This window comes from Coturnix japonica, chromosome 19, assembly GCF_054131305.1.
Source record: "Coturnix japonica strain WE chromosome 19, WE-NBRP24, whole genome shotgun sequence".
Classification (NCBI taxonomy): Eukaryota; Metazoa; Chordata; class Aves; order Galliformes; family Phasianidae; genus Coturnix; species Coturnix japonica.
In genome coordinates this window covers 6,673,654-6,699,929 of record NC_140681.1, presented here as the reverse complement: position 1 = coordinate 6,699,929, position 26,276 = coordinate 6,673,654, and the positions used below count along the sequence as shown (strand labels likewise).

The window sequence follows — 26,276 nt, the reverse complement described above, 5'->3', positions numbered from 1 at the left end:
CCATCCCAGTGCCCTCATCTGCTCCCCATAAGACCCCACAGTGCTCAGACCCTTCACAGCCCCATTGCCCCTCTATGGACACAGGTCCCAATGTCTGCAAATCCATGGGCTGAAAGAGCAAAACGATATATCAAAATCGACTGACACACAAGCAGCTCAAGTAGATGCAGAGTTTCAGCTAAGAGGGTTATCCAGGGTAAATGGCATTTGGCGATTCCTTACGTGTTGTTTTTAATAGGGCTGCCATGAGCGTGGTTAGCACTAATAGCCACAGCACTGTACCCCTGAATGAGAAAAGACAGGCAGCTGCGTTGACTCAGATGAGTCAGGATAACAAGGTCTGGGAGCAGGTTTCACATAGTCCAGCATTGTCTGCCTAAATCCCCTCCTGCGGGAGCACAGCTGCCTTTGGAACTTCTTCTTTGCTTCCCAGGTTGGAGTCTCTGATCTCCAGATTGTTTTCAGTGCCTGTGAGCTGGAGATGGCAAGTTGCTTGGTTGGTTACTAATGAAGCGTACCGTGGTGTCTACCACATTGCAGGAGGATTTTGTAAGCTTGGCACCTGTTCCAGATGAAGGGAATTGATGGCATGGGCTGGAAATTTGTCTGTCTTCAGCTCAGCTTGAAACGTCTGAGGATTATCTCTATAAATCAATGTATTCCAGCAAACGCAGTGAGCAAAGCTCGACTGGCTTCCAGGTGTCCTGCAGATTTAGAGTGAATCTCTAGTTTCATGCCATGTATTTGCTGTCACATCCACCAGCCAAGGCCAACAGTCCTTTTGAGGAGCCGACTTGTAGCTCCCTTATTAAAAACACAAAAAAAAAAAAAAAAAAAAAAAAAAATAGGATTTAGGCCTTTTAAAACTGTAGAAAATGCTTTTACACATAACCAGGGAAGAAGATTTAATCTAGAAGGATTGCTGAAGGTTCCCAAAGAGTCCTCACAGACAACGGGTCAATTTGTGCCAGGTATAAACAGCACTAAATAGAGTTAGTTATTTAGGTACAACAGATCTGGCTGTCTTCATACCTTAAGCTCACCAAGTGCCAGACTCAAGCTGAAATCTTCCAGCCTATTTGATGAAGATAAAACAGCGGGGGGTTTTGTGATTGTTTTCTAGTTGAACAAGAAGTTTAATCTGAACCAAAGCTCCAAACAATTTCTTTTTCACTGAAAAATTACATTTTGCTGAAGAGTGGTTGATAAGCATTGCCCCTGCATGCCCAGTCACCCAAAGCTCAGGGTGCTCACTTGGATGTGCAGCACAGACATCACAGCAGCCTGAGCAGAGGTTTGAAGTGAGTTTCAAAACGCCTTGGAAGAACATCTTCACTCCTGAGCTGTGGAAACTCTGGGAAGGAATCTTTCCTGCTCATAAAGTTCCATGATTTATCCAGTGTTTCAGTATCCATCGGAGCAAGAACACAAAGCTGTTCTTCAATAAAACAATTTATTACTTAGAAAACTCATCTGATTCCAGCTATTCTGTTAATCATCTATTTCACTTGACTGCAAGCAAATCTGGCTTGCTGATGCAAGACTACAGCATGGATACCTTCTGCAGAGCTGAGAACTCTTGTCTGGAAGCAGACACCCCAATCTCAATGAGCAGTAAGTAGAAAAAGATTGTGACCTACAGCAGCTCTTGCCAGGAGCTGATGGTACATATATACCTAATACAGGTGCTTAAAATAAGACGTGGAATAATTCAGACCTTCTTGCAGTCAGTAACATTTCCCTCAGACTCTTGCTATAGCACTGTGACCTGCTGTCAATTAGATACTGAGTAAGTGGATCTCAGTATGCCACAGCAGTATTACAGCCTTACAGATACATGCACGAGGCCCCCCATTCACAAGCATTTCCAACTCACATTGGGTTTGCATGTTACAAGAAGGCAAGATTGTTATTGAAAAGTTAGTTACACCTTCAAGCCATTCACAGAGCAAGTTAATGGGGTTTAGTTTTCCAGCCATTTGATAAAGCCCAATGGGAGCTTTATCAAGCTGTCCTCGTGGTTCCAACTGAGCTGCTCAGCACTGAGGAATAAACTGTAAAAGTTTGGCAGTTTGATGTGGAGAAATACCAAGAAGTCTGAACTAACTTCTCAACAACAGCTCAGTCAGTTTAAGTCTCTTGGATGTGGTAAATAGGACCTCTAGGCAGCTTTCTATGGCAGCAACTCTTTAGCAACAATCAATCATGGAGATGTGAGCAGCATTCACCAAGGAAAACATGGTGCTGGATATGCAGATACCATTGTGTTCTTGGTACTGCACTGAGACAGGAGGGCAAGCTAGGGAGAGAGGTCTCCCAGGTCCAAATGAGGGGTCACTCCACTAGTGACACAATGGTACCTGCATATCCAGCACCATCTGCCTGCTCTGGCATCTGCCACCATCCCCACACCACTTTGTGTGCACACAAACACAAACCATTTGGAAGCCATGTGCTTTCAGTGGTTGTGCCACTTGATCTTTCCAAGCCTTGCTTGCTCTGTTTTCCTTGGTGAACACTGCTCACATCTCCATGATTGATTGTCTTTGAATTTGATTGTTAAGCGTGCTGGGATGTTTGCATGAGAGGTGCTACATAAGCATAATTCGCGCTGTATTTTCTTTGCCTAATAGAAGATTAAGCTTGAAGTTGAAGATAGTTTTGGCCCTTTGCTGAGACACCATCCTTCATCTCCAGTGCTTTGAACTCTTCAGCCTCCTCTATTCACTGTCAGCTTTAACAAGTATGCTTTGTTCCCTTGTGTGTCAGTGATGCCTTTGAAAGACAGCCAGGGCAGAGCTGCAGCAGCTCTCTTCACATGAGAGCATCCCATCACTGTTCTGCAGAACCAAAGGTTTCTCACCTGTGAGCAGGTGCTGCATTATTTACTGCAGAAAAGGTAAATCAAGAAAAAGTTGAATCAAGAAACAGAAGAGGAAAAAAATGGTCATTGACAACCTGTGTGTCTGCTCAGATCAATGGGAAAGGTCTTCCCCAGCCTTGAAAGCCCAGACATTTTGGAAAAAGTGATGGAAATCAGTCCCAGGTAATTTCCATACAGACTTCACTACCTCCAGCCCCAGCATTAAAGCTCCTGCAGGTCACACATCTCCCTTCAAACAAATAGAAAGGGAATGATCTTAGCTGAAGGGAATTTTCAGCACAGTTGGTGGTTATATCCAAAGATCAAAATATTTGGGGATATGGGGCAAAACGTAATAAAGAACCAATTCAGTTTTCAGTGGCACAAACTCGACTAGTGCTACAAATTAATACCTACTGCTAAAAATATTTATATTTCTTTGTCTGCGCAGACAGATTTCAACAGAGCAGACTAATGACAGGTTTGAATTTATGGAAGAGAATGGTCTGGTGACCACGGCCCCGAGCGTGGATTCAGAAGATCTGGTTTTAATTTGTGGCTCTGACAACCTCCCTCCACAGCCATGGGCAGGTTCCTTAACCTCTATATTTCCATATCCTGTGTAGGAAATGGAAGCAGATACATTTTCCTGCTTCCTGAATTTCTTTTGGAGATGTCACAGAAAGGGACAGTAACTGCCCAAAGAGCTTAAAAATAACCAGAGTTCACAAAGACATGAAGTATTCTTTCTACAGTGAGAATTAACCAGCCCGTTCATAGATGAAATGGGGATGAGATCTCACCTAAAAGCAGTCTGTGTAATTAACTATACATGCATTTGTGCATAGGATGCTCTTTGTCATCCTTATCTGTGATTACCCAACCTGGTAGAGCAGTGGTGATATTTGACCCAGACCACATTCACCTTTCTGCACAGCACACGATGCTCCCCTTTAGTGTTTGCTCCCAAACACCTTCATACATGAGTTAATTTGGTTCTCACTGCATCAGCTTTCAGTGGTATATGCTGTGCAGTTTTTTTCCCCTGCACATTTGATGGGTGGCACTCAAAGAAAACAGTTACTGGTAAGTGACTCCCATCCAGTCCGGTTAATAATATTCCTGGTTGTCACATGTGAGAATTATTATTTATTGTTTCCATATATTTGCTTCCTGTAATTATCAATCATAGATTAAACATCATGGAAAACTCACAACACCTTTCATGAAGTCCTTTGAGGGTGGCCCCTGAGCTACTGAGCAAGGCCAGCTGCATTTTATTATTGCTTTTTTAAAGGAAGAAGCCATAGTTTACTGGAACTGGTCAAATACAGGAAGAAAATGGCCTATACTTATTCAAATTAACAAACATGAACTTCTCAAACTTGACCGGTGCACTTTTAGCTCACGTATTTACATTCAGACGTAAAATTTAGAGATGGCTTTGTGTTAACTACAAGGACCACAGCTCCAGGTTCCACTTTCTTGACTGGATAACTGGCACAACAAACCACATAACACAAGCTGTGGCTATTTTAGTCAGATACATAATTACTAATATTAAAGGCAAAGCTAAAAAATACATATACATAATATTTAATCTGTGCTTTACTGGTTTGCTTAATTATATAAGCGTCAGCTGGAAACATGCCCTGAAATTAATGATCACTTCAGTAGTGCCTTATAGATAAAAATACTTACAAAAAGAAAATCAAAGCGTATGTTGGCAAGTCAGTGGACTGAGGGTTGTCATAATCTCAGTTAAGATATTTGCATTATATGTGTGTATATACATAGCAAACTATCTGTTTGGTTCCTTACCTACTCCCTGCGCTCAGCAAACTGAGCACCTCCTGCTCATCTCATCTGCACTCTTCCACATTGGGCTGTCCCACATCTCAGCCTTCATCAGAAGGGGAATTGAGTTTGCTCAAATCTATGGGGTTTGTGTGACAATCAGCCACAGGTGCTGCCCAAAAGACAAGAGAGTAGAAGGACAGTAAGCATTAACACGAAGCACTGAGTAATCCTTGGGATTGGGACAGTACTGACATCACACAGGACGCACTTGCCTGATGGAGAAGCCAGAGCTGTACCAGTATCCAGACACCAAGTTCATCTCCTGGAACACTGGGACCCAGTTTGCTCCTCAACAGGATGGGGTGAAGGTGTGGAAGGTGCTCAGCCCCCCTGAGAGGTGACCTCCTGCATGCAGGGAGGCAGCTGCTGGGTCTCAGCCTGTTCTCAGAATAAACAGCTTTCCAGCATGTTTTTCCTCCTAGCTTTAAGTCCTGTAAGAAATAAGATTAAAGCCAAATCCTGGTGTTTTAAATCCAAGTGTTTACCAGCTTCACTTAAAGCAGTAGGATTCTCTTCAGGAGTGTTTGTTTGTACAGTTCAAAGAAGCTACATTTCTTAAACACGAACCCAGCACAGAACACTTAAACACATAACCCAATCTCTATTGACACTATCAGAACTAGGAATAAACACACAAGAAGTGCATCCAGCCTTAAAAACACCCCTTCTGTGGACCATTTCTTTAACACAGGCTCCAAAGAACTGGTATAACCATTCTTACCGTGGTGTTGCAAAGGAGGACCCAGGCAGAGGATGCAGGATGCCAGCACTGTGCCACAAGCAGCAATGTTCCCTTGTGCCCATCCCCAGGGACATCAACATCACTGCAGCTTTGAGTCCTGCTTCAAAGCTGTGGCTGGAACGAGGTTTCTGTAAACTTAGGAAAACAGGTAAATATTTGTCAGAGGTAATTAGGGTTCCTCATCACCTCAACAGTCATCTGTGTGGGACAGCCAGAGCAGCCAGCGGGCACAGAGCCTCTGTGGTTTGCTGAACCACTTCAGGAGGTGGACAGACACAAAGCCCTCTGCACACACTAAATTCACACAGACATCTCCTTCAGCTGCTGGTCCGGGCAAAGGGAGGTCCTGTCTTTGCATACAGAGCAGAGAAGAAGAGCAGACCTGCTCCTAGTGCTGCTGGTGTTGTTTGTAGCCTCTTAGCCTGTTTATTCCAGATTAGCATCAGCTGCTCTTCACAGATGCTGAGAGCACATCATGTCTCCCACCTGCAGGTTTTGGTGGTGGGTTTGACACCCTTGGTGTCATAAGACAGAAAATCATATAAAACTTGCATAGATTGGTGAAGTTCTGCTTTCTGACGTCTTGAGGTGTCAGGTTTGGAGGCAGGGCTCTGCTGCAGGCACCACACAGGTGCTCCCAGACTGATCAGTACAGCACTAAAATGCCAGCTTAAATAGGAGCAAAGGGAAGGGAGAAACAAAAATGAGAGGAGTGGCAGATAGTGAAGCTGCAGAGGGATGCGGTGAGGCTCCTTCCTGCAGTCCAAACCCAGCTGCTGGTCACTGTGGCAATGCCACATTTCTGTCATTGAGACACATGAAGACAAGCTGGAGACAAGCAGAGGCTGTAGGCAAACAGACGAGGAAGCTCCAGAGCTGTAATGGAGACAAGGTGGGAACCACAGGGTGCCTTTCCCTCAGCTCCATTCCCACCTGCACTGCCACCCTTGTGTTTGTCCCGGGTTGCAGAGCAGCACAAACACTTCTGTGGTGCTCTGAGCTCTGTGCCCTGATGTGACAAAGAGCCAGCTCAGCAGTACTACATGAGCAGCAGAGCTGGCTGTGCCATGGTCACTTGCATGTGGTTTTGTTCAAGAGGGAGGACGAAGCTGCACAGAGCCCAGGAGCCTTCCTAGCTCCTGGCACAGACAAGGCCACACAGCACGGGTGTGTTGGCATAAGGCACAGACCTTTGTTCCACAGCCCGAGTGACACCCAGAGCAGCTGATGAACGGCAGGAATCTGCCCATGTGCAGCCCTTTGTACTTCAAAGCCTGATGTTGGGAGTCAGGGCTCAGCACAGTTGTCAGTGCCCAGGGCATCCCATGCAAGGTATTTATCCTCAGTACCGAGGTTTTCTGGGGTTTCCATGTTCATGCATCCCCTGATCAGAGGAGAAGAGACCCCAGGGAGGATAGATCCATGCTAGGAGAGACATGGAATGCATGCTTCCTATTTGGGATGTGTATAGTTAAAGCTCATGTCACTTAGAGCTCCTGTCTCCGCATCTTCCCACAAATGCTTTGGATGAGAGCTCTGATTTCCATTCCTGTATACCTCACATATGTGCTTGGCTCAGCCTTGGAGGTTGCTTTTTGGTCAGCTGAGTGCACACAAGCCCCCATTGTGCATGTTTTGTTATTAAACTAAAGCCCAAAAGAGGAGCAGCTGATGCCTGGGCTGTCCCATCACTGCTGTCACGGTCCTGGCTGCCAGGGCAGGAGCTGCCCAAGCTGTATTTGCAAGCAGCATCAGGTGGTGAGGACTGAGGAAATAAAGCAGAAAGGATCGTTTCCATCCTCATTTTCTGCTTTCCCAACCATTGTCCTGCTCTGAGCAAAATGGTCCTTGCGAACATCTACGTCTCTGCAGCTGAACCTGAGAAATCTCTTGCCTAGGCAGGCAGAAATCTGATGGCTCAGCTCCAGCCATCTGGACGTGGGAAAGCTTGGAAGCCCCATGAGAAAAGGGAGATTTCTTGGCAAAGATTCACAGACAATCTTTATGGGAGAGTGGAGGGCTGGCAATAGCAGGTGGCCGTCAGGCTGCACCCATCCTGCTGGCATAAGCCAGGGAGCCTCCAGGTGCTCAGGTACAGTAAAAGTGAGCAAAAATTGCTGGGAGGGGGTTCTTCTTTAGTGCCAGAAGCAGGCAGATACTGTAGCAATCCCACAGCCCTGGGAGCAGCTTGATCTCAATGTATGGGCAGGGGCGGTGGGTGCAAGGGCCACGAGGGCACAGGGACAACACAGCAGAGGAGAACCAGGAATAAGATTTCCCTGTGCAGCCCCAAGAAACCTGCCCGTGAGCCAGTGCTAGGTTCTCTGTTTCTATCTTAATTTTAGTCTTGGAGAGAAAAAATTGCACAAGCTGAGTACACAGGAGTTTCAATCAAGCTGTGGCATATACCTGTCCAAGCAAGAAAATTACACAGTGAGGCTGCCAGGGTGTCCTGACTTCACTGGGTGTGGGCCTTGGGGGCTGTGTTGCTGTAGCCCCCAACAGCAGCACTGCTGGCACTAGGAGCTGCTGCTCAACCTGTACTTCCATGCCCAGCATGGGTGCAAGAGCTGCAGGCAGTGGGCTAACAGATACTGGGGGGAAAAGAGCAGAAAATGGTCATGCTGTGGAGGATCTGATAGTGGCAGGGGATGGGGAGCTCCCGCCAGGACTCTTGCACCAGAGTCATGGGACATAGGCTGAATACTGTGGCTATTCAAAGGACCGATGTGTTTCCTACCACTGAGCCCAACAGCTGAGTGTGCAGACACCAAGCAACAAGCACACTGAAACATCACACAGAAACACTCCCTGCTGCGTTTGTGAGACTGATGGCATCCACAGCAAATTAACTATCTTCTGAGTGGTGCTGAGAGCAGCATCCCCACGGTTTGGTAAGTGGATTTCTAAATTTAGCCCAGTTACTGTAAAATACACCTTTGCAAGAAACTACCGTCCGCAGCATCCAACTTCAGAGACATTTATTTCTAGAGCCTGCGGAAACATTTCTCACCTTTCAAAGGCCCCAATTATTCCCTGGGGCTGGCAGAGCTCCTCAGCTCCATCCTCGTGGCATGGGGGTACCTTGGCTCCAGGCACACTGGGAGAGGTGGTTTCTGTAACATCCCTATTTAGGGAAGAGATCACTTCAGATCCTGTTAGCCTAAGGGTGTGCGCTTTGATGGAGGGCATGGGGACACCACTGCCTCAGTGCCCCAAACAAGTGGTTTGCACTTTACTCCACAAAAGGTCCTGAGCTGTTAATACATCACCCCACAGGCTCTGGTAAATGCACACAGACTGTCTTGCTTCAGGCTTTCTCTGGTTCCTGTAAATGGCATTGCAAGGAATGGTGCAGCTGTCTGCGTACCGGCTGCAGTGGGACGGTTGAACTTCATCCCATTGGCCTTAGCCCAGCAATCAGCCTGTCCATGTCCCTTTGTGGGGCCTCCCCACCCTCAGGCAGATCAAGTCTTCCCCCCACGATGGTGCCACCTGCACCTCTTTACTGAAGGTACACTCAATTCCCTCATCCAGATCATCAATAAAGATATTAAACAGGGCCGGCTACAATACCAGCCCTTGGGGATCTCCACTCATGAGATCTCAGTCCCTTTCAAAGTTCACAAGTAAAAGTGTGAGAGGTCAGCTTGGGTTTTCTTATCATGTAAAATATGGAGATCAAATCTTCCAACCTCTAAGTGAGGAGGAGAACTCCCTCCCGTGATCCAGGAGCAGTAATCAGGTTTCTGATGTGTTTGACCACTGCATGGCTCTGGAAATGCAAAGCGTCACAGTCTGTCTTCCTGCCCTGCCAGGATCAGCAGCAGGGCAGCCTTGCTTTGTTGCACCTGGTGAAGAGCAGAACCACCTCTGAGCCCAGGGGTGCCAGGCAGGTCTCAGCCCCAGCCTCACCCCACTCCATCCTGAATGGGAATGGCCCCACTGCCACCTCTATGTGTGGCTGCTGGAGGACACATGGACGTGCCTGAGGAGCCCTGCTATGTGCATCAGCCCTAAAAGCACCGGTCTGCATCCTTGCCGAGACTGCAAACCCAGTGATTTATCTCTTTTCTTTCCACTGATGCACATTAAAACGAGTTTGCCGGTGCTGCTGCTGCCTCCAGCTGAATGCGTGTGCTTCTTGGCTCCCTGCACACTGCTCTCTGCAGATGCCGTGTGCTTTGGCAGCCAGGCCAGTCTGGGCTGCAGGATATTACGCCTGGCAGGGACACAAGCCCCTCCAGTTCCTGGAATTCGGATTGTCTCGCAGAGTGCTGATTAAGCAGCACTTTCTCTCTACACCCAGGGCAAACCCCCTGTTGTCCCCAAGCAGGGCTGCTTGCAGATCGGCTCCTGCACAACAGCAGGAGTGCAGCAGGTCCACCTCCCCAGGCCATCACATCAGTGCACATCAAACCAGGGAAACAAGAGCTCAAATGCACAACTTTGCAGCCCATGGCACTGGATGATGCAGGTCTCTGTCTTTTGTGAAGTAATAAATCACCAAGAAAGCCTCCCAATAAAGCAGCCTTGATACCATTCCTAGGCTAGCTGCTATGTCAGATGCAGAAGCTGGCTCCACAGGGTGCAGGTTGGAACATCCCTCCAGCACATATCTCCCACCACCAAGAGCTGCTCTACAGGAGAGCAAATTCCACAAAAGCTTGAACAAAATGTGCACAGGGGAATATTCCAGCAGAGCCCCAGGGCAAGGAGAGGCTGCACTGGCATGAACACCTCTGCACTGGGGTGCTATTCCCACTCCACATGTGGGTGTGCTGCTCCTCGAGCCCCTGTGTCCCTTGGGTTGCAGTGTGGTTTGCTGGTGATGCTCAGCCTGCTCCAGGCTTCTTGCCTTGCAGCCCTGCCACTGTGGTTACAAATGGTGTGCATCTGTGTTGGGAAGGCTTAGAGCATCCCCAATTGCAGGTTGCTGTGAACAAGCACAGCAGCAACCAAACCAGGGTCCCTGCAGCATCTTTGTCTTATCCTTTTCTCCTGCCTGTGCAGCAGCTTCCCCCAATTACACAGTGTTCACAGTGCTGGCAATAGCTGCAGCAGCCCCAGGGTCGCTCCCACACAGCACTGGGGTGAGGAGTCACCTTGGCAGCCCGTAATCACTACCAGCCTTTGGGAACAGAGCTTGGGATGCTACAGGGAAACACACCTGCTGCTGCAGGATGGTCCGTGCAGGACAGCTGCCCTGCACCCCAGTGACAGGGTCACCAGCATCCCACCCTGGGAAGGCACATTGCTGCCATCAGCTTGCACAGCACCAGGGTGGTCCCCTCATTGCTCCTGACCCAATGGGGGATGTGAGCACAGGGACACATCACGGGGAATCTTGTATCTAATCCTTGTAGATATCTCATAAAAACAACACCAAACATCACTAAAACAAACAGCTTTCCTTCTTGCCGGAGCGCCACACAGAGCTCTGCTGGCTTCTCCCTCCAGCAACGCGTGGGGCTCAGCAGCAGCAGCTGCGTGTGCAAGAGGCGTGCACCGAGAGCCGGCTATAAACCGCCCGGCAGAGCTCTCCCCAAACCTCAGCACGTTCCCGAGGGGGGACGAGTTAAGATGCAGTTTCTGCGTCACGCTGCCGCGGGCTGCTCGCCTGGCCGGGGTTAAATCTCTGGCACTCGTGTCCAGCGCAGGTTGTTTGCAAAGGCTGGCCCCGCGCGGTGCCGGGCTCGGCTGCGCTCTGCTCGGTGCTTTCAGGTATGTGGGCTGCGAGAGGGAGCGCTCAGGGATGCGATGGATGAGCAGATTCCAGCATTTCCCTTTGTATTTTTTATCCTGCTTTTGTGGGGGTTTATTTTTGCTTCCCCCCAAGGGAAGGACTCAAGAAGGATTTCTTGCTGTTTTAAAACTTATTGTTTTGGGTGTTTTCCGTTTTGTTCCGGGTGTTTTCTCACCATACAGATGTTGCAGGGGATGGGGCAGGCTCTCACTGTGTGCCCCTTGGGAGCAGGTAGGTGGGATGGATGAAAACTGGGGCAGCTCCTGCACTGCTATCTCTTAAATAGAAGGAATTCTGCAGACAGCTCCCTGCTGCTCACTGAGTTACTGTGCCAAGCGAGCGGGAGCTGCAGGTTATCAGAGCTTCACTTCAAACACTTCTTATGAAAAGGACAAAGGAAAGGAAAGGAGCTGGACTTGATGATCCTTATGGGTCCCTTCCAACTTGGAATATTCTACGGTTCTATGAGTTCCCTCTTATTTGGAGCAATGGGATTTGCATGAGCAAATGCAAAGTGAAGCGATGCGGGTCATGTTTTCTCTTCCAGCAGCACAGTCCAGGAGCAGGGACGGGAGATCCACGCTGCAATGCCGCTGCTGCACTTGCACCTCTGCTTCACCAGCATGCTCTGCTGGCTGGCCCACGAGTCCAGCTCCTTGGTGCTGCCCAATGCCACCGAGCTCCTGTCCCCTCCGAGCAGCACAAGGACGGGTTCAGCTCCAGGTGCAGGGTTGCCCCGGAGCCGCCGCCGCCGGTACCTGTCCCCCCGTGACATGAATGCCATCCTGGACTATCACAACCAGGTGCGGGCACAGGTGTCCCCCCCCGCTGCCAACATGGAGTACATGGTGAGTGTGCATCGCCCGTGCCTGTTGTGTTGTGGCTCTGTGCCCCTCCTGGAGATATTATGCATCCCAGGTGTGGGGCAGAGCACTGTATGCCCAGAGCTTCTCCCCAGGAGAGAGGTGGGAGTGGATACTGGGTATGACTGCTGCATGCCATGCTAAAGCTGGGCCATATGTGTGCCCCTTATCTCCCTGCCCCAGGGCTGGAAGTGGGGTTTTCTCATTGTCCCAGCAGTGCAGGGAGCTGCCATCCTCACTCGTGTCTGCAGGTGTTCTGGGAGGCACAGCAGCAGAGAGCAGAGCTGCTGGCAACACTGCAGTGCCCTCAGGCACCTGGGTGGGTCTGGACCAGCTCCTGGCAGCCTGAAGCACTCCAGCATGCCCACCCTTCCTCTAGCATGGGCCACAAGGGGCCAGGAGTTCCTGACATCTCCTGGAGCTTCCATGCCTCCAGGATGTGCTTCAGGTGCCTCTGACCTGCAAAGCTGCCACAGCTGCTGGTCCAGGGACACATGCACTCCAGTGACAGGATCACCAGCATCACACCCCAGGAAGGGACACCTCCATCATCAGCTTGTCCCCCTTGGTCTCCCCACTGTGCAGCTGGGGCAAAACCTTTCTGTGCCTGAGGGGTTTGCTGCTCACAGCTTGCCATCCAGACCTTTGGACAGATACGAGCAGGGGGACACATTCCTGTGAATCCCTCCTTGTAGCATCTCATTAAAACAAACAACCCACAAAACAACCAGCAGCCACAGAGAGGCATTCCTGCCTGCAAACTCTGTGCCAGACACCCAGGGCATCCTAAAAGCCTGCCTGCCAAATAACTCTCCAAGGCATGAGGCTCATTCCCTACGTACTTCAGGATGGGTGAGGAAGCTTTAAATAATGCATGAAGGAAGCAGCTGTCCCAGCAGCAGAACAGGAGCAGCTCCTCGGTGCCCCTCTGAACATAAGGAGCGGGTTTCTCCTCTTGCCTCCCCCCCAGCAGCCCAACCCCCCCCCACCCTTCCCCTTTCCCTTACCAGGTATGGGATGACCGGCTGGCCAGGGCAGCAGAGGCGTGGGCTGCACGGTGCGTGTGGGAGCACGGCCCCCCCCAGCTGATGAAGTATGTGGGGCAGAACCTCTCCATCCACTCGGGCAGGTAAGGGAGGGTGGGGAGCTGTGTCCCACCACGCGGCCCCACATTCAGCTTTTAGGCTCTGGCGTAGCATTCATGCAATGGGATGCCCACTGATACCATAGCCTTCCCGTGGCAGGTACCGCTCTGTGGTGGACATGGTGAGGTCGTGGCACCATGAGCAGCAGCATTACTCCTTCCCGCATCCCCGCGAGTGCAACCCTCGCTGTCCCTCCAAGTGCAGCGGCTCCGTCTGCAGCCACTACACTCAGGTGAGAGCCCTGGCTCCCCACTGAGCAGGGGGTGTAGGTCCCTAATTAGGATGGGTGGGCAGCAGCACTGTTGCCCTGTGGGTGAGGATGGGGTTCCCCAGGACAAATGCATGCCAGGGTCCTCACTGCACTTGGGGCTGCAGCTCTGCTCCTTGCATACACTCAGGACCCAAATCTTGCTTCCCTCTGGATCGAGTTTGGTCTCCCAGCAGTTTGGTCCGAGAGCATTTTTCCCTCTGTTTCTCCTCATTATCCCACTAACACCTCAGAGGCTGTGAAGAGAAAAAAACAAACAGCCCCTTCCCGCCTTGGCTGGCCATGAATCACCTCCTGCGTGACAGAGTGGCTTTTTAGCACTGCCCGGCCCCATGAATGCCCCCCTTCATCCCACAGCGCTTCCAGCCAGAGCTGGAAACCTCCTGCTGCCCCTCTGCCTTGGGCCGACCCCTCCGGTGTTTGCACGAGTGTCTGGAGCACAGCTGTGCCCGGGGCTGTCTGGGCCACAAAATGCATGTTTATAGGGAGAAACTCAGCCTGCAGCGGCTTTAGGAGGGGCCTTTCTCCTTCGGGTCTCCCCGGGAGGGGTTTCACCTCCCTCTGTCCAGGCTGGCAGCGCTTCAGAGACAGCTCTGGGGATGCATTTGGGTGAGTTGGAGACATGACCTGGACTCGGCTGCTCCTTTGACTCAGGCGGTGCATCACAGCAGGCTGAGGGCACAGGAAAGGGATGCTGAGAAGTGTGTGTTTAAGCAGCGCTGGGGTGGGCATGGCACCACACACAGGCAGCTTGGTACTGTTGGAGTTTGCCTCCCAGACCCAGCAGGGCTGACAATGCTGTGTCCCATGCAGATGGTGTGGGCATCCTCCAACAGGCTGGGCTGTGCCCTGCAGGCCTGCAGCAATGTGCATGTTTGGGGCAGCACGTGGCGCCGCGCCGTCCTGCTCGTCTGCAACTACGCCATCAAGTAAGTGGGTGCAAACAGCCGGCCGTACTTGGTGCTGTGCAGGGAGTGATGCTTTTTCTCCTCTCCTCTCTTCCCAGGGGCAACTGGATTGGGGAAGCACCGTACAAGATAGGGAGGCCATGCTCAGCCTGCCCGCCAGCCTATGGAGGGGTCTGCTCCAACAACATGTGCTTCACAGGACTCAAATCCAACCAAGTGAGCTGGTTTTAGGACAGCGGCAGCGCTCCACGTCCCCCCGCTGCACACCATGGGGACAGGGACAGTAGGATTATTTATGGCACCACAATGCTTCTGTCCCCCCCAGCCCAGCCCTCCCTGTGCTGCTTTAGGCTTTAGGCAGGACACAAAGCCTGCTTTGGCCCCAGTTCTGCCACTCTGGGGACTCTTTTTGGACACCCCTTGGGACCGCTGCCATCTCCAGCTGCTTCACATCTGGGGGCACTGGGGGTGCTGGGGGTACATGGGGCTGGCAGGGCCCTGCTGCGCAGGGCTGGGTTGGGAGCCATGCAGTGACCAAACTGTCCCTTAGGGACAAGCAACTGGAACCCAGCATGACACCTCTGCACATGCTCCCCCAGATGTGCCCCCTCCCACCCAATAAACAGTCTGGAGATCCAAGTGCTCATGTCTGTCCTTTCTTGCCAAGCCCTTGTGACTTGGAGCCACGTGCTGTGTTTTGGGGTAACCCCAAATAGCAGAAAGGTGCAGGAGCCCTCAGCAGGGCTGTGAGCATGTGAGATGCTGAGTGCTTTGCTCCATCGTGTGGGAGAAGCCAGCAGTGCTGGGACACTGGGCACTGTGGGGACAATGGTGATAAAATGACAGAGGGTCACAGCTCAGGACCCCAATATGGGGTCTGCATCTACACACCTGGTCCTTGGGCATCCTCCTGGTTGTGCAGCCCAGCAGAGAACACAGATGTCCATGGGTCACCACGGACCATTGCAGGCCCCCCCACAAACCCCAGAAATGCAGCCAGCTTGCCCCGCTGCTCCCTGAGCACAAGCAGATTGTCATGCAAAGAAAACAGCAGAAACAGAGGGTGTGGGGGGAGGAATTCAGGGAGCGGAGATGGAGAGAGAGCTGCAAATGTCCCACACCAGCCGTGTGCTCTGGGTATCACCCTGCATCCCACTGCTCCCCAACCCAAGGTGACCTTCTGGTTTTGCACTGAGAGACAAGACCTGAGCCCCATCTCTTGGCTGGGCTGTACCCCAGCACGCACCAGCCCAGCTCAGCTCATCCCCAGCCTGGGGCCACGTGGTTTCACCCTTGCCTGCCTTTCTTCTCCGTCGCATTCAGTGCCCACAAACCTCTCAGTGCCCAGGCACAGCAATGCCACAGCTCATCCCGTCCTCCCCACAACAAACCCCAGCCTCCTCTACCCCAGCCTTGGCACCAGCTGGAAGCAGGAGCCCTGAAAGAGTACAGTAAAAGCCATGTTTGAGTTTCTAGCTTGGCAGCAGTTACTATAGCTACAGCGACAGCACCTTGCAGATTGGTTTCCATAAGAGCTTGGTTACTATTTAACATCTCCACCCACATTAGCCCTGATTAAGCGAATCAATAAGATAACAAGAGAGGCAGGTTTTCTCGCCCTGCCTCTCCGCACTCTCTCCTGCCTTCACCCAGTTCCTCAGAAATACATTTTCATTTACTTCTTTTATTTTATTTTATTACTCCTACACTTGCTCTGCTTTTCGCCCCAAGTCCCCATAGCGGTACCCGGCGAGACATGGTCAATGTAAGCACCCAGCTAAGCGCTAAGATGGAGGCTCCATATGGTGAGTACAACGATCCCACCGCCCGCGCTACTCACGGGGAGTGGGGCTGCCAGGGGACGGCGGCACCCGGCCCCACTGCCCCACCACCCACTGCTCTGCCACGTGCAAAGTCTGAGACGGAGGCAGGAAAAGAGGTCCTTTTTTCCTTGTTTGTATGTATAGATATATATATTTTCTTTCACTCTGCTGGGCTTGAAGAAGGAAGGTGCTTGGAGGGAGCAGAGTGAGGCTGACTTGCTTGCAGAGGGGCTGCTTGCCCTGGATAAGGAGAGGGTTCTCAGCACAAGTCATGCAGTCTGCAAGCAGTTGGTGTGCTGCCCCAGGTCACAAAGCCAGCCTGGAGGTAAAAGCTGTGTGTTCTGCAGTGTGCCCTGGCTGTGGGAGCAGGGATGGTGCAAAGGGATGGGATGGGGTGATGCTGAGGAGGGCTCCCAGAGCGGATTTTAGTGCCTGAGAAAACGGCAGCTTTGAGGCTCTGTGGTGCAAGGCACCAGGCAGCACGCTCTGCCCCAGGTACCAGGGCAGCCCCTGGCTGCTGCTCTCAATTGCTGGGCTGGATGCCAACTGCCAACAAATGCACGTGGACACCAGGGGAGAGAAGCCCCTGCCAAGGTTGTCATCACCCTGCTGATAACCACTGCATTCAAAAGCACCTGTGCTGCAGCTTCCCTGGGAGCTGAGGGGCCATGGCTGGTACAGACCTGTGTGACCCAGGAATCCCAGACCCCAGGGTGCAGAGCAAGAGCCCAGCAGATGAGGTCTCGTAGTTACAGTGCTCTCTGTCACACCTCCAGTGTTCTCTTATCACATCTCTGTGGCTCTCTTAGCACTTCCTCGTGGCTCTCTACCACATCCCCACAGCTTTCCATCACATCTCTATGCCTTTCCATCACACCACCTTGCCTCTCCTTGCTCTACTTTGGCATTCTGCTCCTCCTCTCCCTTGCCCCATGCCCTTCCCAAGCACACAGCCCCACCAGCCTGTGGTTGCTCATGGCCATGTTTTGGGTGCTGGTGCCTCTGGTTCCAGGCCTGAGGATGCTTAGCCTCGCTCCCTGCATCTCCAAAGGGAAGACTGGGGATATCCCTGCTTCAGGGACAGCCCTAACTCAGCCCCGTGCTGGAGCTCATGCAGTGGAGTGTGGTGGTGGTGGTGGCCCATCTCAATGGAAATGTGTAGGAATTGCACAGGATATGCACTAGCAGCCCTGGGTTAAACTGGGCTGAGCACGGTGTGCAGAGCTACAGAGAACAGGAGAAACATAACAGCTGTGAAGCCCTTTGATTTACTCATTTTTGCCATGTTGCTCATTTCTTTGTAAGTCCTCAGCATGCAGGAGCGCTGGGGCTGCTGCCGTCCCACAGGATCCAGCAGCAGGCTGGGAGCTCTCACATAAAAGCAGGCTCAGAGAAATGCTCAGCTTTCTGTCTGGTTGGTGCAGCTGGTGATGGTGCGTCCAGCTGGCACTGCTTTAGCAGCGTGCAAGGAGACATGCAATGAAAACTGTGAGTGAGCAAAAGGAAGGCTGGGTGCCCATGGGAGAGGAAGGGGCTCTGCCCCTGGGGTCACAGTGCAATAGGATGCTCATGCTCATTTCAGCAGAAGGACTTGGATGTCACAGCCAGGGGATGTGACAGCACAGAGTGAGGTGGCAGGTCTGGGTGTCCCCAAACCAGAGTGTCACCTGCCCTGCAGTACAGAGACATCCACATTTCTGCAGCGAGAGACAGCCCCTGCAGGCTGCTGATCCTCAAGGAGCTGAACAAGCTGTTGGATCACTTACAGTTAAGTTGTGACATCCGTTTGCTTCTGGCTCTGGGTGAGCTGCTGTTTGCCAGCCCTGGTACATTGGCAATCTCAAGCGTGGGCAGGTACACACTGACAGGGGACCGGACTGAGGGATGGCCATGGGGTGAGCCAGGTGCTGTGGGGCAGCTTGGGAAGGATCTCTGCACATCCCACCTGTGTGTGCCCTCTCCCCATCTGTTTCGGTGCACAAACAAAGGCGTGCTCCATGCAGACACAGCTCGCACGTCTGTCCTGGGGCCGGGCTGCCGAGCTGGGGCCTCGCGAGGGGGAGATAGAAAAATAATAATAAAAGAGAAAGACAGGCCTCCCAGGCTGCAGCAAGAGGAGACTCAGACTGTTGGCAGAAGGAGGGGAGTCCTCATAAAGTAAAGGGGTGAAAAAGTTATCCAAATAGAGGTGGAGAAAGGGCTGGCAGGGCTGGGGCATGTTCAGCATCCTCAACAGCACCTGCCAGGGGCTGCAGGACAGAGAGGGTGTGGGCATGCTCAGGATGCAGCAACTCTTCTCTCTGCTTTTATCCTTCTCCTGATGAGACAGCAGCAAACAGGGCAATAGCCCTGAACACCAGCACAGCCAGCACCACTCCAACTTACTTTGGTAGCAGCTTGCAGTTCCAGGGATGCCTTGCCCTGGTGCTTTCAGCAGGCAGCAGTGCACAATTGGGGCGAGCTCAGCAAAGCAGCTTTGGAAACCAGCTGAAAAATGCAAGACGTCAGAGCTGCTCAGGCATTTTGGTCAGACACGGTGAACAGTTTCTGCTGGAGAAAGAAAAGCAGGCAGAAAATCCTAAATATTTTTGCTTTTCCCTGTGAAGTAATGACTTTTCTTTGCAAAATGGATTTCGTTTTTCATAAGCTTCCATTAGATACAACCCAAACTGAGCATCTTCCCCCTTGAATTCACATCAGCTACTTCTTAATACCTCTGTTTATTCCTTGTCCATTGCATGAGGGCTGCAGGGTCTGCCATGTGCTGGGACTGCTTTTGGCTCACGGTGGTCATAATGTCAGCGCTGGGGGGGTCGGTGTTTACAGTGACCAGAAGCAGCTGAGCAGGATCTCACAGCAAGCACTGGTAGGAAGCAAAAGGGATGATCTGGTGTGAAAAGCTGCCTTGGTTGGAACTGGAGAGCTGCTTGCTGGAGCCTGGTGGAGGTTGCTCTGGACATTGCAGAGCTGAGGATGCTCCCAGCACACTGAGAAGTGCCTCTTCCTCAGCTCCAGGGCAGCAGCACACCTTGTCCTCAGCTCTGCTTGAGAACGTGATGGTGTTTTCTATGGGGAAAGGAGAACAGAAGCACTGCTGTACTTCCAGTGCCAGAGGCACTGAGGTAGTTCACAGGGCAGAGAGGGTTTGTGGAGCACAGTGAGCGTCTGGAAGTGTCAGGGTTAGAACATGGCAAAATGCTGCAAAAAAACAAAACAAAACCAACAACCAAAAACAAAAACAAACCACCATCAACAACTGTGTTTGGGCTCCTTCTCTGTTTGCTCTCCTCAAATATTCAAGCAAACAAGTTTCCTGGCAGAAATATTTGTGGAAACAACAAATGTTGCAGGATTTTCATAGAAGGCAAACTTCAAGGCAGAGGCTGCATCGTGAACCCAGACCCGACGGCTCAGCTCACCAGCACCGGGCAGAGGAACCACATTCCCTCTGGGGCTCCTGAGCTCAGCCAGGTCCCAGGAGCAATCACTGCCAGCAATGGCTCGTGTCCATCTCTAGGCTGAGCATGAACAGAAATCACCCAGGAAATCTCCTCAGGAAAAATAAGCTGGAGAAAAAATAATGATGTGCTCGAGATGATGCTCCAAAGCTTCACAAGAAGCAGATTCCTGCAGAGCTGTGTCTATGGAAAGGCACCAGCTGAGGAGCGGAACCTCCAAAAAGCCGTGGGTTCTCATGGCCAGACCAGAGTTCCCGTCTCAAAATGCTGCAGCCACTAGAGGGACTCCAGCTGCATCCCATGGGGCCAGGAGCCCCAGTGTCAGAGTGGGTGGGGACCATTGCCTTGGGTCCTCAGAGCCCCCAGCACACAGCAGGGGGCACAGCCAGTGCCGGCATCTCCCATGGGATGAGGATTGGAGGTGGGGAACGTGTGACAGCACAGGTCACCGTGCGTAGGACATCTCCATGGCAGTGCTCCGGGAGCTCCCACACCTCTTCCAGACATCCAAGCTGCTTTTCACACCAGTTGTCATCATAGCTATGTGAGGTCTCTCCCCTCGCCTTACTCATCCCAACCCAGCTGGCCAGGGCGCAGCTCTGCCAGCACCTTCCTCACAGCTTTGACCACATATACCCCAAAACTCACCTGTAGGCTGCATGGCTCATTGCCCTTTACCGAGCACAGGCACCCAAACCCCTCAGCACAGGACCAGTGGGTACCTTTCACCTGGCTCTACACAGCAAAGCCGTCGCAGCCATGGGTGTGTGCTAGATTTTATAGGTGATAACCCCTGGGAAAGTGGGAAACACGGAGAGAGCTGTACACTCAGCTTCCTGGCGTGGCTCAACGCTCAGCTTAAGAGAGCCAATGTCAACAGGTAGCCGTGAAGGAAGGAGCAAAACCAAATACATGGGCACTTCTCAGAACAAGAGCTGTAAAACCTGCGCAAACCTGAACAAGTGGCACGACGCTCTTTTTATGTGGTCAGAATCAATAGTCGAGCCCACTCAACATGTTTGCTGACACACACAACAGCCACCGTGCCGCATTTATGGCCCCAGCACCGCAACGGAGCCCGCGGGGCTCAGCTCTGTGCGCCTCACTCGGCATCTCTCTCCCTTTCTGCTCTAATGGGATGCTCAGAATTCTGCCTATGGCAGAACCCACGTCCCAGCTGTGCTCAGGGGGTACTGGAGGGGGGCTTTGCTATACAAGGATGGAAGCTGAGGTGGGTGCTGCCATGGGTGTGTGCTGGGTCTGGGAGAAACCTCTGTGTACCCGGGTGTGTCCCTGTTCCAGGTGTGGAAACCCATGGGTGAAGGGAGGTGTCACAGGGTTACGTGCAGTTCAGCCCCATGCAACTGAGGATGGGAGCAGAGGTGGGACAGGACAATTTAATAAGGAGTTTTGCCCACCTGGACTTGTACCTTTAAGATGGCACTGACTGGGGTTAGAGGTTGGGTTTTCATGTCATCTGGCAGTGGGGAAATCCCTTTTATGCTGGTGGGCTCAGCCATGGTGCAAGGCACGAGCAGGGGCTGTGCTCGCTGCAAGCTCAGGTTGTCTGGGATATACAGTCCTTGGTTCCCCATCAATGGGAGATGGGTGAACCAATCTCACCAAACCTCAGCCCTGAGAGCTTTCCAGGTCCCAGTTCTTTAGGAGAGGACCAGGGCAGCACAGGGCAGCAGAGCTCCTGCAGTGCTGACACCAGGGCTAGTCTGAACCTTAGGATTCAGTGCCCTGCAAGCACAAAGCTGAAGGCAGCCCAGAGATGGGGCACCCCACGTGCAGCCCCCACTTGCCAGCCCGCTCTGCCTCCACACCTCCCCACATAACGCCATGCCCATGCAGCTGGGAGCTGACACAGAGGTTGTTTCTCAAGGATATCGGGTTATGGGTATTTATACAGAAACGTTTTAAAGCGAAAGCTCCCGGCCTCTCCCCTCAAGGCCAGACCCACTGCTGTTGTGAAACACACTCAGGCACATTTTCAATCCAGCCTCCAAAGCTGCACGCAGGATCAGGCAGCCCTGCACACAGAAGCTGCAGCAGGCCAGAGCCCAGGGCGAGGGCACCTCTGCAAGGTGGCCCAGGGAGCCCCAAGCACTGCTGTGGGCACCAGGAGCGGGGCACAAACCCAGAGCCACCTTATAATTCCCCTCCGGGCAGCGGCCAGAACCCTTTAAAACCTGCAGCTCTGCGGCACAAACTCCTGCTCCCCATCAAATCTCATTGTGACCAGCATTAAGGGATTAGCTGATCGCACACCAGCTCACACTCGGGCATGGCTCTCTCCCCGCAGCCCGCCGGGGGCTCTCCAGCTGCACGGCCCTGCGTGAGGCCGAGACTCTCTAGCTCTGCCCATGGAGCTGAGCACTGGAAGATGAATGGCAGCAGATGCCACCCGCTCCAGGCGACACCAGGTACCCACCTGCACGCTGGCCTTGTGCTTTATGCCCCACCATCCAGGGGGACGTTGGTGCTGAGGAGAGGGGGGAGAGCAGAGGTGGCGAGCAGGCTGCCTGCAGCTTATTCTGGGGTGCTGTTATTTGGGCAATTCTTGCAAGCAGGGTTTGCGCTCATAGCATGTCCTGAGCCACCCTGCCATGAGATGGGCTCCCTGTGCTGGGGGAGGCGTGTGGTGGGAGCTGCTCCTGGCACATACCTGCACCCTGCATCAGCTGGTGACTGATTTAAAAGAGCTTATGACTTTGGCATCCATGATACGTTTACTAGAAATGGTTCATTTCCTCAAACGATGTCGTTTATGGTCATAATATATTTTAATTTCTTTATGGCTGAAGGCGCCAATGGCACTGGGCCATGCAGGAGTGCTAAGGGACAAATAATAACTTATTCTCTCTTGGAGACATAGGTCAAATACTTAAAGGGAAATTAGCAGTTTGTTGTGCTGCTTGTTAGCAGTGGGGGCTGTGGTGTCTTGGCTGAGTGGTTTTGGGGCCTGTTGAGATGAGTGGTCCCCTCCCCTGGCTGCCCCCCACGCAGCACAACTCGCACACATTGCATTCAGACACGGCCGTACCTTGCATGCTGCTGCAGCCTTTCATTTCCATGGCAGTAAGCAGGAGTGTTGCAGAGGTGACTGCTGTGGTGTCCATAGGCTGCAGGTGCCACCAGTGAGCTCCTGGTGGTGGCTGCTCCTGTTTGCTCCTCTGGACGTTGTTTTGTAAGATTGAGGACATCAGGGACAGCCCTGGTCATCCAGTCACACTCCTGTAGAGAGAAAAGAGTTTTGCACCAAGTTGTTTCTTTTTGACTCCAGAATCTAGAAGCTCTCAAATTTTAACTCACCACCACCTGTATTTCTTCTAACTCAGATCCAACCACTGCTCCCACCTCTGGCAGCCCTCGCCCTCCCAGCAGTGCCTCCCTTCACACACACGTAGCCCCTTCCTCACACATTCCCCTAGAAGGAGGGCAGCTCGAGCACTCAGGTCCATTGGGTTCACCACGATGCTTCTCACCCTGAGGAGCTCTGAGCTGGGACTGCCCGTCCTCTGAGGACATGGGGTCAGAGCTCCCCTGCACTGCCCTGCCAGACCCAGAGCAGCTCTGCAGTTATTTGCCCTAATTCCACGAGCTACAAAGGGCCGATCCTGTGAGCCCCAAAGGTGCCCGGAGGTCACCAGCAGGTGATGATGAAATTCACTTTGGCAAAAAGATAAAAAAAAAAATAAAATCCAAAAAATAGAAGAAGAAAAAAAAAAGGAAGGTAAAACTTGCTGTGTAACCTTTGTTGATTTTGGCTGTTCTCATCCTATTTCTCCACCAACTGGAACGACCCCGAGCTGTTAGATGTGTATAAAGAACATCAGGTATCAAGTCAATGAAACAGAGGGCCATGGCTGCCCATTGCTCCCTACAGAGCACAGAGCCCTGCAGGAAACCTGGCAGCAAGTCTGCTCTCCAGCACCGCTGCTTCTTCCTCACGCCTTCTGTTTCCCTGCATTCTGGGGCTGAAAGTGCCAGATTTGAGCCAAGCATCTGCAGTCTGCAGTGTGGTGGGACAGGATGGATGTAATAATCGCTCTTCCTTGCTTGTTCTCATGGTGCGGTTTTGCATAAGAACACAGCAGCCAGATTTTCAGTCATGAGCACACACTTGTGGCTCCCAGCACTGCGATGCTGTTCTCAAGGGCTGCAATGTAGCCGCAGTGACTGCAAATACAAACCAGCTCGGCAAATGCTCCGATGTTTCTGAGAGCAGCTGCCATCCTGAGCGCAGCTCAGACTTTCTTTGTTTCTACTGTCCTTGCAGAACAACAGCTCTCAGGAGTAACTGCAATTACTTCCTCAAGTTCAGACCTTTGTTAGTCAGCACAATAAACCCTTTCCCGATCCTGGGATGAAAGGCACACACAGTGTTATCGCTGAAGCAGAGTATGCTGAAATGTTCTGTCTGTCCCCATGTTCATAGCAGCTGTTTATTTCAGCTCCATTAACAGCCTCCAGCTCCAACATCCATCCCAGCTCCAGCTGAAGCACATGTCGCTTTGGGAGAGGGTTTTGAGTGGAACCATCTACCTCCTTTGAGGTGTTTGTTCCTCACATCCAAACATTGCCTTGATTCACTGTGTGGTGATCACAGAATCATAGAACAGCTTGGGTTGGAAGGGACCTCAGGGATCACCAAGTTCCAGCCCCCTGTCCCAGGTGATTTTATGCCCTGTGTTGTTCTTGTTGCTTTATGCCCTGTTGTTGTTTTATGCCCTGTGTTGTTCTTGTTGCTTTGGGCACTTCCAATTTTGGCACTGGTGAGGAATGTCCTGAGGTTGTCTCCATCCATCCCCATCCTCCAGAGCAGTGCTGATCTCCACCCAGCATCCATCCATCCCAGCCACAGCCAACGTGGCTTTAGTGCTGGGGAAAAGAAAGCACGATGAATCACGTGCTGTACAGCAGAGAGATAAAATGCCGCAGCCCCCTGCACGCTTATGAACACACCAATGCTGCCCTGTGAGTCAGAAAGCTCCGAGGCAGAAAGCAAAGGGGTTTGACAGTGTGGCCTAAGTAGCCCTGTTTACAGAAAGTCTGACAAAACACGAGCCCTTGGCTTTATCTTTTCCATTTGGAAATAGCCACAGAGCAAATATACCCAAGGCATGAAGGGAGGGGGATTCATATTGACTTTAGAAAAAGCCGTGCTTTAAAAACAGGAACAAACCCTCATCCCTGAGGTGTGCGCATGGCTGCTGGATCCAAAAGTGCTGTGTGGGGTTACAGCCTGCCTGCTAATCTGTGCCACCTCTGTGTGAACAAGTCATGCAGTAAACTGCTCTCTGTTAATTTTTTAATGCAGAATAAACAGGTCAAGAAATGATTAGCATGAGAATAAGTTGAGCTTAATCAGGAGAATCGGAAAAGATGAGAGGGAAGAGGCAAACTGGAGTTATCAGTTAACCATACGAAGCGGTTCTGCCTCCAAGAGTGTCCTCCTTCTAGAGCTGCCTACCTTTCCCTTCTCTAATTTAAAGGATGAGCTAAAATTGCTGGTATAAGCACAACGGAAGCCCTTGTTTCACCTTCTCGTTTTCTATGGCTGCCCAAACGGGTTGCAGGTGATAAGTGATATAACTCCTACCTGGTTGCTACAGACGGCCGTTCCCATTCCACCTTCAGGAAGGAAGATGCTGAAGTGAGGGCTGAAAGGCACAAAATCCACGTCCAGCACATTGGAGTGCACTGCTGTGGGGCAGAAATGGTGGGGAGATCCTGGCAGAGCAGAGACACGTGTGGGGAAGGGGAAGGAACGCAGCCCTCGGGACTGCTTGGAGTGGAGTTTGGTCAGTGGTCGGAGATCTATATTGTCAGATAGGCAGGACTTTGTCCACAAACTGGAATTTGAAATTTCAAAGGGGAGTTGTTTAAAAAAAAAAAAAAAACAAGCAGAAGGGACCTTTGCATGAGTGGGGCTGAGTGTGCTGCTGACGTTCTGCTGGGACTGTCATTCCTTCTCTGCTTCCTCAGCTCCGCGCTTCCCTACCTGCTTCCTTGTTGGAACGGCTCAAAGGGCTGCCTGCAAAGCCCTGGCCTTCTTCACAGCTTTCCTGCACTAGGGATGCTCAAGATCCAATGGGATGAAGCCTTGAGCAGCCCGTGCTGCTCTCAGCAGGCCCTGTGTGGTACAGGATGTTGGGCAGAGACTCCTGAGGTCCCCTTTAACCTGAATTGTCCTTCAGTCACACAGCACTCAATTGTGGAGGAGCCCTGTGAGAGGCTCACCCACCTCAGACCAGGAGCTAGCAAGCACGGTATACCCAATGGTATCCTTACCATAAACACTACATTAAATATTCTATTCCCGATCCTCATCTACTGATAAGTACAGGTCTTATTTTCAGGGAATTCCCTTTCGCTTTGGATTAGTTTGCCAAAGATATAAAGTGGAATTTGTGTCATGAGGTGCTATAGTGGAAAAAGACAGAAGGATTTATCGCTCAGCTGATAAAAATCAAATATTCACTTAGCACAGAAGGCTGCACGTCCTGGGGCTGTAATGGCTCCTCTGCAGCCACCTCCTGGCATAGCTGGAGGATACAGAAAACATCTCTATCCCAAAGCATCTGCGGCACA

General features: G+C 51.7%; 2 protein-coding genes and 2 long non-coding RNA genes across 6 annotated transcripts; 1 reads left to right on the top strand and 3 right to left on the bottom strand.

Moving 5' to 3' along the window:
- Positions 1 to 997: 997 nt before the first annotated feature.
- On the bottom strand, positions 998 to 6,442 carry LOC146757836 (uncharacterized). Its single transcript, XR_014935762.1, has 2 exons — positions 5,445 to 6,442; positions 998 to 5,154 (listed from the first exon to the last, which is right to left on the bottom strand). It is a non-coding gene; the product is annotated as an uncharacterized LOC146757836 (long non-coding RNA).
- Positions 6,443 to 10,939: 4,497 nt separating this feature from the next.
- R3HDML (R3H domain containing like) lies at positions 10,940 to 15,034 on the top strand. 3 transcript variants are annotated; one of them, XM_032448576.2, is made up of 6 exons: positions 10,940 to 11,189; positions 11,759 to 12,059; positions 13,085 to 13,203; positions 13,319 to 13,451; positions 14,301 to 14,416; positions 14,494 to 15,034. In XM_032448576.2, exons 2-6 carry the CDS (start codon positions 11,799 to 11,801, stop codon positions 14,624 to 14,626), a joined length of 762 nt encoding a protein of 253 aa, XP_032304467.1. In that variant the 5' UTR covers positions 10,940 to 11,189; positions 11,759 to 11,798; the 3' UTR covers positions 14,627 to 15,034. The 3 variants fall into 3 exon arrangements, with proteins under 3 accessions (XP_032304467.1, XP_032304468.1, XP_085376434.1); XM_032448577.2 differs by having other exon boundaries at positions 10,982 to 11,189; positions 11,762 to 12,059; XM_085520308.1 differs by lacking the exon at positions 14,301 to 14,416 and having other exon boundaries at positions 11,026 to 11,189.
- Positions 15,035 to 16,063: 1,029 nt separating this feature from the next.
- Positions 16,064 to 25,508, bottom strand: LOC107322926 (uncharacterized). Its single transcript, XM_085519414.1, has 6 exons — positions 25,285 to 25,508; positions 24,408 to 24,563; positions 18,164 to 18,322; positions 17,447 to 17,588; positions 16,692 to 16,764; positions 16,064 to 16,227 (listed from the first exon to the last, which is right to left on the bottom strand). The coding sequence occupies exons 1-6, from the start codon at positions 25,374 to 25,376 to the stop codon at positions 16,085 to 16,087; spliced, it is 765 nt and encodes a 254-aa protein (XP_085375540.1). The 5' UTR covers positions 25,377 to 25,508; the 3' UTR covers positions 16,064 to 16,084.
- LOC146757835 (uncharacterized) lies at positions 18,920 to 22,864 on the bottom strand. Its single transcript, XR_014935953.1, has 2 exons — positions 22,726 to 22,864; positions 18,920 to 19,081 (listed from the first exon to the last, which is right to left on the bottom strand). It is a non-coding gene; the product is annotated as an uncharacterized LOC146757835 (long non-coding RNA).
- Positions 25,509 to 26,276: the final 768 nt, after the last annotated feature.

Coding starts and splice junctions, on each gene's coding strand:
- R3HDML (XM_032448576.2), top strand. CDS start 11,799: ATGCCGCTGCTGCACTTGCACCTCTGCTTCACCAGCATGCTCTGCTGG. Junction 13,452..14,300: donor TCTGCAGCCACTACACTCAG/GTGAGAGCCCTG, acceptor TGTCCCATGCAG/ATGGTGTGGGCATCCTCCAA. Junction 14,417..14,493: donor GTCTGCAACTACGCCATCAA/GTAAGTGGGTGC, acceptor CTCTCTTCCCAG/GGGCAACTGGATTGGGGAAG.
- LOC107322926 (XM_085519414.1), bottom strand. CDS start 25,376: ATGTGCTGGACGTGGATTTTGTGCCTTTCAGCCCTCACTTCAGCATCT. Junction 24,564..25,284: donor CGGCCGTCTGTAGCAACCAG/GTAGGAGTTATA, acceptor TCTTTTCCCCAG/CACTAAAGCCACGTTGGCTG. Junction 16,228..16,691: donor GGGGCAGAGCGTGCTGCCTG/GTGCCTTGCACC, acceptor CCCCGTGAGTAG/CGCGGGCGGTGGGATCGTTG.